Below are 12,484 nucleotides of genomic sequence, written 5' to 3' on the forward strand. Positions count from 1 at the left end.
TACTGGACCTGCCTTTTATTCATATGATTTGGGCTCCCTTTAATTTTTTCTACTTTGTTTTTTTAAGTGTGGGAACCAAATTTGGATATAACATTTTAACAGAGCCTCACTAGTGTTTTTTGTTTGTTTGTTTTTTATAATTGTGTAAAGGTATTAGGGAGGACAGTTTTGTCATTTTTTAGTAATTGAAATTTTATTACACTTTGTTTTCAAGGTAGCTTTGTATTCATAAGGATGCGTTGATGTAGAAAATGAAAAGTGTGTAGTTTTTTTAAAAAGCTTGTAGGAGTGTTTCATTTTCTTAATCTGTATAATGGTGGTATAACAATAGTACCTAATCAAAGGATTGTTGTATTTAAGTGAGTTAATACATGTGAAGTCCTTAGGGGCTAATGCCTGACACTTAGTAGGTTCTTAGTAGTATTAACTATTAATCTTAATAGTGATAATACAGCCTTTCCTAACTCTAGCTATGGGACCACAGTCTTTGTTTCCCTCTTCTTAAGTTATGTAAATAAATTCTAGTGCTGCACTTTGTAGAAAAAATATATACCAAGAAAAATATTACGGTGTCATTTTTATTCAGTTACTCATTTACCAGCACAGTCTACCATTTGCCAAGGTTCACAGTCCTTGCCTCAAGGAGCTCAAAGTAAGGTGTGGAGATAGGGAAACTGATTTTACAGCATAAATCATTTTAAGGTTTGTTTGTTTGTTTTTTACTTAAAAGTAGCTTCTCAAAGTGTTTCATTTTGGATTGGTGAATAAACAATGCTTAGCCTTACTAATATTAAGAGAAAACCTTTTATTGTCTGAGTCTCAGTTTATCCATCTAAGTGGTGATAACTACCAGATCTTCATATGAATACATTCTGACATTTGTAAGTTCCTAATTCTGGTAAGATGGTTTTGAGACGCCAAGGGTAACGTGTCCCTCTTAGAGTCAGTGTGTTACAATAAGGAAAAAGTTCAGTTTGATTACTTTGCTTCTGTTAAGAAAGGTCAGCTTGTAGAGGATACGTAATTCTTAATTAGCAGGTATGGAGGCCAGTTTGCTTGCTTGTCATCCTACAGATTTGGACATGATAGTGTAATTAGATGTTCTGTCCTGTGACTTAGGTGTCATTTTTCTGCAAGTACGAGGGGGGACACCCAAAATCCAGAATTTATTTATTAAAAAATTGTGTATTTATTCTTATGTGTTTGAGTTTGTCACCCTCAAAGTACTCTCCAAAGTACTATTGAGACATTTTTTTTCCACTGCTCAACACAGTTTTTGAACTTGTCGATTTTGATACCTTTTAGTGCTTCTGCCATTTTTTGTTTTACCTCTTCCACATTGGCAAAACATTTCCCTTTGATGAGTTGTTTCATCTGGGGAAACAAAAAATAAGTTGCCTGGGGTGAGATCAGGTGAAGGGAGGGTGGGGCACGGGGTCATACCATTTTTGGTTAAAAACTGCCCAACACTCAGTGCAGCGTGGGCAGGTGTACTTGTATGTCACCCATCATTAAAGGGACAAACAAGTTGAAAGAATCTTCAGAAAAATTCACTGAAGCCAAACGCAGCCTCTCACAACACTGGCAGCTGGTACATTGATACAGATGGGTTCCTTAAACACTCACCTAGCTGGGGAAGCCTGTACTGCAAGGGGCCCATCCTCCAGAAGATAATTCCGGGTTCTTTTTGGGTCCCCTGTCATATTGTAGGATACTTTTTATGGCCCAGGTGATAGGTTGAATGCTAGAGTGATACGGTGAGGTCTGTGCTCTCAAGCAGCTAACAGTGTAGTAAAATCAGACTCACTGTATAATATGATGTGTGGTAACAACGATACGAATGATACTAAGAAAGGAGTGATTAATTCTGCATGGGAATCCTCATTTTCAGAAAGGTATTCTCTGAATCCCCACTTCCAAAGGAGTTATTTCCAGATCTGTATTCTATGGAGAATTTGGGCATTTTAGTCAGGGATAGTTTCACACCCTAAGAGGCTGTTTGTTTGAAGGCTTTTTAATATGAAGGAGTCAGACTATTTTATATGAAACAGAAGGTTACTTGGATTGTGGTTCTAATTTTATTTTTAATAAGTTTCTTTACTTTAAAGTTAACTTTAAATTTTAATAGTATTTTAAATTATAAGAGTAATATATATGTATAAAATATTTAAACATGGGCTATAAAATGGGAACTCTTAGACACAGACAACAGTATGGTGGTTACCAGAGGAAAAGGGGTCGGAGGGTGATAGCAAAGGGTAAAGGGGCCGAATACACGGTGATGATTTCAGTTTGGGTGGTGGGCACACATGCAATATACAGATCATATATCATAGAAATGTACACTTGAAACCTATATGCTATTAACCAATGTCACCCCAATACATTTAATTAAAATAAATATAAATAAATAAAATACTCAAACAGTTCAAAAGTCTATCAAATAAAAATGAGAGTATCCCCACTCTCCCTGGGCAACTCCTGTTAGACAATACCTCGTATTCTGAGCATTCGTTCTTTCTATTTAAAGGGAAAAATCAACTCTCCTTTTTAGGGAAGTACTCTGAAGCAATGGAGGTTGTCTGGGAACTGTGAAGCGGAAGGTAACTATAGTGGATTTTGGGAAGTACATTGATCAGTTATATTGCTGTGTCCTACAGGGCTTTTTAAGGATTTATTGACACACTTCATCAAGGTATTTGAGGGAGTATTCAGGGAAACCTAAGAAAGTCTGCAGTTCTTTTCCCTTCCTTATAAATTCATGCTGGTCAGAAATTACAGCTTGAGTGGGATGTCCCTCCACAGAACTCAAATGCACACTATCTATCATGTTACTTAGTGTGGCAGTAACGTAAAACGCTCCGGACTTTTTCCTTTTGTTTCTTTCTGTGAGGGGCTCACCCAGCATATTTTATCGAACGTCTCTTCATCTTTCCCTTATTTCAGCTTCCAGTTACTCCCCCAATTCCCCACATCATTCTCTTAGGAGGAAAAAACAAGTTTTGCCCACTGAGTCCTCTTTCTTATTTGATTTAATGTGTCTTGGGCTGAGTGTTTCTCACAAAAACTCTGCATTCAGAATTAGCCCTTCAGACTTTTTCTCCATAGACCCCTCCATAAATTGTGTGCCTTCTACTGTGGAGCCCTCGGGGGTGTGAAAGCCCAAGTCTGCTTTTGGCTTAGCTTTCATGATTTTAGGATATAAGTCCCCACGCTCTGCTTTGAAAACTTATCCTGGTGGTTATTTTGTACCATTAAAAAAAAATTCTGCTGTTTGTCCACAGAACCAGCCAACACACTGGGACAGTACTCCTTATACTATTCCCGTTAAAACCACAGTCCTCACAGTAGCACATCCATGTGTCTACATGTGGGAATCTGAATGTGCACACACACCTGTATATGTGTATACATACATGGATATATAAAAACTCTAGTTGGACACACATTGGAAATGATAACAACTCATCCATATGGTTGGTGTTAAGGAATTTGCAACCTGCAGTGCTTTCGTACTGGTGACACCATTCTGCTTGGGGAATATAGAACAAGCCCGAACAGCAATACTGACAGAATTTGGAATTATGATACAGTGGAGCCTTCACGTAATTCTTTGTTGAAGAAGTTAGGGCCTAAATGTTAAGGCTTATTGTTATTCTGAGTTGATAATCTCTGCCTTGCTTTAATAATTTTTCCTCATGCCTGGGTAGCCTGCGAGTTGCACAATAATCACTCACACAGCTTTGTAATCAATGCCTAAAGTAATAGGATTCCTCTGGCCACCGGCAATTAATAAATTTGTGTCTTTTTTAAAACACTAGCAAGTCGGGCCTGAAATACGACTGACTGGCTCTCCTCATTTGCATATTTATTGCAGTGGAAAAATTCTTACCAGATGATTGATGCTGAGCCTGCCTCTTGAATTCCAAGCAGCACATTATTATGAAATGAAAAATGCCGGCCATACAGTTGATTAAAGTTGAAGACAGTGGAATCGGTGTTTTTTAAGATTGTGGGAGAATTAAAGGCATATTTTAATAGATGTTGACAAGAAGTGAACTAACAAAAGCAAAGCAAAGGATTTGCTTGAAAAGATTTAATCAAACGTCTTTCTTGGGGGATTAATTGCTGGGGATGACTACTGCAAGTGGCAGGCTTGTGTGGATTTGAATGAAAAGTATTGTTCTCAGGCCAATGTGTTGTGTGTCATTTTGACCTATAGTTTGGCTCTAGTTCTAGAGTTACTTTTGAAGGAGAAAAAAATGCTCTTTTAGTCTGTACATTCTAGTTCAATATATTTATCTGGGGGTAATAGGAATGTGGGAGTTTATATATATTTGTACATAAATAATTGTATGTTTGCATATTTATTTTTAAAATAATTGTATAGATATTTAAAAATTGATAAGGTAAGCTTTGCTTTACTTCATACATTCACTCTTCCCATTCCACCTCCATCTCCCTGCCAGAAGTTTTACGTATTGGTTTATAATCTAATTAATGAACTATGCTCCCATGTCTAAACTTACTCTCTGCCTACAGTTTTGTTTTTGTCGGACAGCCGAGATGAATCAGGGAAAAAAATAAAGCTGTTAGGTGAAAATGGTTTTTAGATTGGTGACATTTTCTATATAGAATGCTTGCATATGGGTAGCATGTAAATAAATACTTAATATAGAACTCTCTGAGTACTGGTTCAGCCCTAGTGTTGTAGATCAGTACAAGCAGAGCTTAAGATTTTCACCATGCATAAACAATGATTTTCTGATGGTAACAATTTTTCTATTTCTATAGCATTTTTAAATTTGTAAAATATCTTAATATATAAAAAACATTATTTATCACCTTCATTCTGTGAGATAAACAGGCAAAGGATTGTCTTCATATTATAGATGAGAAAATTGAGCCTCAAAGAGATTGCATTGGTCTACTCGGTATAAAATGACTAGTTAGTGATACTTAGAATACAGGGTTCCTGACCCTTAGTAAAGCACTCTTTCCATTTATTCTCTACTTGGAAGATTATTCCTAAAACAGGTGCCTAGATGCTTAGGTTGAATCTTGGTAACATGGCGAGGCATATGTTCTTAATCTCCTCTTAAAAGAAAGTCCTCTGGAAATAGACCGTGTACGACAAAATAAACACATATCCTTGACAGTCTTTGGTGGTGGTGGTTGTTTTTTTGTGACCACACGCCAAGAGGGAGAGAGAAGAAAGTACGTGCATTTCAGCTGCTTTTTTTTTTTTTAAACTTTTTAACCCTAATAGTAATTGGGTGAAAAATAAGAGGTGAATTAGAAGCAATTGATTTCTTTTCCTTTTTTATTCATAGGATTGAACAAATAGAAGTCAGCCCTATATATTCATGAAGAGAGTTTGTGTTGGTTTGGTTTGGTTTTTGGCTGGGAAGAATTCACTGTTGGATTTGATCCTCCAGGAGAGTCTTCTCTTATTCTAGTCATCCGTGATGTGGAGGAGGCCTGCCACATCCAGCCAAAGATTGTTCATTGTCTCCTCAGGTTTTACATACAATTTTACGAGAAGGAAATGTGTCCCTGATATTGCAAAGAAATGAGAATTGAGTTCTTTCTTCTAAATCTCTTTACAGGAAGTTGTCCAGTGTCCATGTGTTGGCCACTAGTGACTTTACTTTGATAAACTTTTTTTTTTTGTGTGTGTGGTTAGAAGAACAGAACTGCAGATTTCATCTCTGGTAGGTCTCTTGACACTTTGATGCATGGTGGTGCTATCCCTGAATGGAGCTTAAATACTTCAGGGCTACTTTCTGACTGGGTGAAGGGGTGTATAAAATGAGAACATATGAGAGAGTATTAACAGAAAGCCACACTTTGATTTACTGATATTGGCTCTCTGCTTTCTTGTTGGATTGATAGGCTGTCTAATATATCTGCAATGGATTTTTTAAAGCTGACTTGAACAAAATAAAATGGCTTGTATAGCTATTTGAGAGTGGCCCTTAAAAGTAGTAGTCTTTCATTGGATGTTTTCACAATTCTTGGTTATGCTACATGTTAAGAGTCAAATTACGACTTGCTTCTTGGGGACAAGCAGCTATAAACATTATAGACTGCTTTGCAGCTTCTTCCCTGCATGGTTCTTGATTCATATTTTAGGTCATGGACACATGGTACTTAAGAGGAAGTAAGGGATAGGCACTTGTATTTCCTGTTCTTTTTAACTCCTATTGTGGTAAAAAAGAAAAAGTGTAATAAAATTTGCCTACTAACCATTTCTAAGTGTACAGTTCAATAGTGTTAAGTACATTCACATTGCTGTGCAGCCAGTCCCTAGAACCTTTCCATCTTGCAAAGCTAAGTTCTATACTTCATTAAACAATGACTCTCCACTTCCCTCTGCCCCAATCCCTGGCAACCACAGTTCAACTTTCTGTTTCAATGAACTTGACTGCTCCAATACCTCATATAAGTGGAATGATATAGGATTTGTCTTTTTGTGACTGTTATTTCATTCAGCATAATGTCCCCAAGGTTCATCCATATTTCAGCAAGTGTCAGAATTTCCCTCTTTTTAAATGCTGAATAATATTCCTTTAGATCATAGATTACTTTATTTGTATGGCATTTTGTCTAGGGTGGTAGAATTATGTATTATACTGAGGTCTTGAGATTCTTTTAAGTGTTTTTTAAATTGTGGTAAAGTATACATGACATAAAATTTACCATTTTAACCATTTTGAAGCATACAGTTCAGTATCATTAAGTACATTCATATTGTTACACAACCATCACCATTATCCATCTTCAGAACTTTTCATCATCCCCAACTGAAATTGTACCCATTAAACAATAAGTCCCCATTCTCCTCTCCCTTCAGCCCCTGGCAACCACCATTCTACTTTCTATTTCAATGTTGTGACTATTTTAGGTACCTCATGTAAGTGGCATCATACAGTATATGCCCTTTTGCAACTGGTTTATTTTACTTAGCATAAAATTTTCAAGGTTTGGTCTTTGAAATTTTGAAAAATATTTTGCAAATACATAATTTATTTGTGGTTTCACTTTGGAAAACATAGGCCCTGTCTCTTAAAATGTAGCCATTTCTAGAAAAGAAGTTAAAATTATTGGTTAATACCTAGAATCTAGATGAGATGAGATTTCTGTGTTTTTATGCGCTTCCTTCTAAATGTTAGTATCCTTTCTATTTTCTTAAGGTTCTTGCTACAGCGTACACTTTTAGAACCGTAGCTACTTGGGCTATGTCTTATCAATTCTCAGGTCTTTTCACAGATGACCATTTGTGGTAACCTACTATTTGTAGTTACCATTTGTATTCTTTCCTTTACTTAGTCCTTTAAAGATTTCCCATATCTTTACATAATTTTGCATTGTTCTATTTATACACTTAGCACATTTAGAATGACTAATTTTAGGCTTTAAAATTGTATCTTTATTCTGTTTTTCCTTGGTGCCTGTGTTATCATCTTGTTTATATTTAATCCTTTTCCCCAAAGCTGACACAATGGAGGAGAGTGTTGTATTACTTTTTTCTTCATGAGTATAAGTTATCTCTATCTTTGGTGGAAATTTTGTTTTGTTTTGTTTTTTGTTTTTTAAGATTCAGAACAACAGGTTGAGAATCTTGGTTTGGGACACAAGGCATTTTGGATTTTCCAGGTATTACGTATTGCAGATCCTCCCAAGTGGTATGGATATGCAGTATTATAACAGGATTAGAATAGATTTTAGAAATGATGGGATCAAGGGTCTGATTTTAAACAAGGAAGTTGTGTTTACATAGTCTTATATGCAGACTATTTGAAGAAATGCAAAGTAGTTATTGCATTTCTGACCAATCTGAGAAGGCTTTCTCGGCTGGTTTAGCCCTTAGCCTTCCTTATGTTGAAGTAGAAGGCTCCGGTACGGTGTATATGAAGAGCTCACTGAACCCACGTGGTGGTGAAACAAGTTGGGATATAAAATAGCGTGGAAGCTATTCATGCTGGGCAGTGTAGAAGCAGAAAAGATAGAATAAGACTCATAAAAATAATTTAAACTGAAATTTGTGTGGGCTGAAAGTGTGGTTTGTACAACTAAAGTAAATTTAGGGATCGTTAAAGGAAAGTAGGGATGCTTGTGAGAAGATTGCACTTATTTAAGGGAAAGAGGGAAGGAGTGATAGAAGCATGGCCAGAGATAAATGGATAACTATTAGTGATAATAAGAATGAAAAATACACAATTTAGCAATTGATTAAACATATAGAATAAGAGCACCAAAATGTCAGCGATCGCCTATGAAAACGCATTACACAGAGACAAAAAAAGTCAGACAAGGGAGAAATATTACGTAGGAAGAATAAAGTTCTATTTCTGGTGCGGTATATTTGATGAGTGATGCAGTATCCATGGGAGATTTTCTTAGAGTTGCTGGAGATGTGAAAGTTTGATCACAGGAGAGATGTCTGAGTGTGCCAACACGTAAAGAGTGAGGATCAGTGTCCTTAGCCCCCTTGGTAGGATTAGGCTAATAAAGAAGGTAAGAGTTCAGTTCTCAGAGGGCCAGTTTTTTTGTGTTTTGTTTTTGTTTTTTGTATATTTTATTGATTGTGTTGTTACAATTGTCCCCATTTCTCTTCCCTTTTCTCCCCTCTGCCCAGTACACCCCTCCCCTCCAGCAATCCTACCCACCTTAGTTCATGTCCATGGGTCATGCATATAAGTTCTTTGGCGTCACCCTTTCCTATATTATTCTTAACTTCCCCTTGTCTATTTTGTACCAACCAATTATGCTTCCTAGTCCCTGCACCATTTCCCCATTTCTCCCCCTTCCCCCTCCCAGCTGATAACCCTCCAAATGATTCTGTTCCTATTCTGGTTTGCTTAGTTGGATTTTGTTTTTATTTTTTGGATTCAGTTGTTGATAGTTGCAAGTTTGTTGTCATTTTAATGTTCATAGTTTTGATATTCTTTTTCTTAAATAAAACCCTTTAACATTTCATATAATAATGGCTTGGTGATGGTGAATTCCTTTAACTTTACCTTGTCTGGGAAGCACTTTATCTGCCTTTCCATTCTAAATGCTAGCTTTGCTTGATAGAGTGATCTCGGTTGTAGGTCCTTGCTTTTCATCATATGGAATACTTATTGCCAGTCCCTTCTTGCCTGCAAAATTTCTTTTGAGAAATCAGCTGATAGTCTTATAGGCACCCCTTTGTAGGTAACTCTCTACTTGTAGGTAACTCTCTTAGGTAACTCTCTACTTTTCTCTTGCTGCTTTTAGGATTCTCTCTTTATCTACAACCTTTGGCATTTTAACGATGATGTGTCTTGGTGTGGTCCTCTGTGGATCTAGCTTGTTTGGGACTCTCAGTGCTTCCTGGACTTGTATGTCTATTTCCTTCCCCAAATATGGGGAGTTTTCCTTCATTATTTTCTCACATAAGCTTTCAATTTCTTCCTCTTCCTCTTCTTTTTCTGGCTCCCCGATGATTTCGATGTTGGCACATTTAAAGTTGTCCCAGAGGTTCCTAAGTCTCTCCTCATTTTTTTCAATTCTTGTTTCCTCATTCTGTACTGGTTGACTTTTTTTCTTCCTTATGTTCTAAATCATTGATCTGAACCACGGTTTTCTTCTCTTCACCATTGGTTTTGTGTGGATTTTCCTTTATTTCATTTAGCATAGCCTTCACTTCTTCCTTTCTGTGTCTGCCATACTTAAGTATATCTGTCAAGTCTGTGGCATCATTATCACCAGTGGTTTGAACTCTACATCTGTTAGGTTGGCTGTCTCCTCGTCACTTAGTTCTATCACTGGAACCTTGATCTGTTCCCTCTTTTGGGCCATACTTCTCTGTCTCGTCATCTTGACAGGTTCCCATGTTTGTTTGCCTCTCTGTCTTAGGTAGAGCTGTCACACCTATTACATTGTAAGGGGCAGAGCCTAAGGTATTCGTCAGAACAGGGCAACCCCGTTTCACCACGTTGTGGTGCTGTATGTGGGGGAGGGGTCTGAGAGGGAACAATGCTGCTTGCTCAGACTCGCCCCTTTTCCAGGCATTTCTCAGAGGGCCAGTTTTTATTCTGAAAGTTAGCCATAGACTATGTACTTAATCCTGACCAGCTATATTACAAATGCATCCTGTTGGATATGAGGAGAGCCAAGTGAGAGTACATTTTCAATGTGCAAATTTTTAATACACAATTCAATACTGCAAATAGAAAGTTATTAACCTGGGTTTTTTTTTTAGTTGAACAAGAACTTTCTATAAGGATATGTGTGGAGAGATTGAATGATGTGACTGCTCAAATCAGAGGCAGATGAGACCTCCTGAAGGAGGGTGGTGGAGGTGGTGAGGGATCCTGGAACTAAACTGTGTTCTTTAGGAAAAGAGGAGGAATTGCTTAAGGGATTGATTGATAGAGGGATAATCCAGGAGGTCAGTGGGTAATGTGTAGAAACTAACAGCAAAGGAAAAAAAAGATTGGTTATGATGACAGGCAGGGAAAGAATTTGTCAGTCTTAGTAAATTTAAGAACTCACAATTTATTGTAGACACTTTTCTAAGCACCTTACACATTACCTTGCTTGTTCCTCACACCAACCCAGTGTTGTTATTTCCTTTCGCGAATTCTCAGCCTCTCTGTACCCTGTGCCTGCCGCCCCCACTCCCCAGCCAGGATTGCTCAGGAGCCATGGTAATTGTTCCTTCCCTGTGCTTTATTTCCCAGGTCACAAGGCACTGAAAGCACTGTTGAGGTCATTGGTAGACCTTCAGGAAGAACTGCTTTTCCAGTACCCGGACACTAGATATCTTGTAGATGGAACAAAGCCCAAAGAAGAAAGGTAAAGAGCAAATGCAACTATGGATTTACTCATTTTCTTTTCATCTGAATAGTTCCCCATCATTTATGAAAAAGAAAGCTAAATCCTTTCCAGGCAGATATCAGACAATGTTAGTAAAACAGAAAGAGCCACTTATATGTAACTGGCTTTTTGGTAGGGTGTCACAAAGATTGGGAATTAGGTTTTGGATTTTTATACTTAGTTGTGCCTAATTCTCTTTGTGACTTCAGCAAAAGACTTACCTTCTCTTTAGCGCTATTGAAATTAGTACATGAAAGCACATTTTGATATGAGTGCTTAGTTAATGTGTATGAAGCACTTTGTGCCCATATCATGGAATCACTGGTCACAGCCATCTTCTTTTCAGTAGGGAAGAGGCAATTATTATTATTTTAATCATATTTTATTGATTATGCTATTACAGTTGTCCCAATTTTTCCCCCTTTGCTCCCCTCCACCCAGCAATTATTTTGAAGGGTGGAAATTTTCAGAAAACAGCAGAAAAAACCTTTCTCTACTGAAATTATCACATTTGGTGAAGCATCTCCCTGTCCTTTTCAGCCTGCTGTGTATGGCACCTGCTTACCTTTTCCCCTTGGTCTTATATTTTGCTCCATTCTCTTCTACAGAATTAGTTGGAGGGATAAAAAGTAAACTCCCATTTATTAAGCACCTACTGTGCATTGGGATCTGTAACACAGTGACTGCAGTTGGCTATATAATTGGAGGCTATAGTACTTTCTTATGGCAGTTGCTTATAATATTGCAGTTCAGTGCTAATTCTGGTGCCTACCCTGTAGAGTTTTCTTCACATTCAGCTTCTCTTCATTTGCTTAAGCTAATATTTTTCAGCTTTCCTGAACAATTGGTTATAGGGAGACATTTTTTCTTACTGATTTGGGGATTAAGGTAATACAAGTATGATTATATGTTTAATTTTTGAAGGCTCTCTTGTAGCCAGTATATGCCTGGTTCATATGCATTTCTAATGATGTTTTTACAATATAATTTAATTGTACAATTTGTTTACCTTTTAAGAAGTATTTTGAAATCAATTATTTTTATATTTATTTGAAAAGTTACATGAGTTTTTCACTGACCTCATGAACATTCTTGTCAAACAAACAAACAAACAAAAAAGCCATCCTCACATCTGTGGTACTATTTAAAATGTAGACAGAATAGGGAAGGCCTAAATACTCTCCACTTCGTGTGGTCCAGCTTTTTATGTGGGTAATGCTTATTTACACTGGACTTACTATTCTTACTGCTTTTCTAGTGAGGAGGAGGTTTCCAGTGAAGAAGAAGAGCCAGTAGAAGAGAAGCAGAAGCAGAGAAGGGCCCCACCGAAGAGGAAGCTGGCGATGGATGACTACCCTAACTTCATGGCAAAGCGCTTTGCTGACTTTACAGCCTATAGGAACCGCACACTTCAGAAGTGGCATGACAAAACCAAGCTGGCTTCTGGAAAACTGGCGAAGGCAAGTGTGTGTGTGCCCATGTGTGCGTAGCACAGGCCGTGGCAACCTGGAGCACTGCTAAGAAATTGGAACTACAGCTCACTGCTATGGATGATGTCTCTATGGTAATCAGTCATTACCGTAGACAACATTTACTGAACTCTTATCATTGGGGTTTATACCATTCAGGCTTGTAA

The 12,484-nt window shown here is 37.4% G+C and overlaps 1 protein-coding gene across 2 annotated transcripts in view; it reads left to right on the forward strand.

Moving 5' to 3' along the window:
• Window positions 1-12,484, forward strand: part of AATF (apoptosis antagonizing transcription factor) — a 95,269-nt gene that overhangs the window by 22,906 nt on the left and 59,879 nt on the right. For both annotated transcript variants that reach the window (XM_090292271.1, XM_090292270.1), the window contains 2 exons: window positions 10,713-10,827; window positions 12,107-12,308. In XM_090292271.1, coding sequence (XP_090148397.1) covers window positions 10,713-10,827; window positions 12,107-12,308 — 317 coding nt within the window. The remainder of the gene's footprint in view (window positions 1-10,712; window positions 10,828-12,106; window positions 12,309-12,484) is intronic.

The sequence above is a fragment of the Furipterus horrens genome, unplaced genomic scaffold (assembly GCF_987537825.1).
Source record: "Furipterus horrens unplaced genomic scaffold, mFurHor1.1.pri manual_scaffold_11, whole genome shotgun sequence".
Taxonomy (NCBI): Eukaryota; Metazoa; Chordata; class Mammalia; order Chiroptera; family Furipteridae; genus Furipterus; species Furipterus horrens.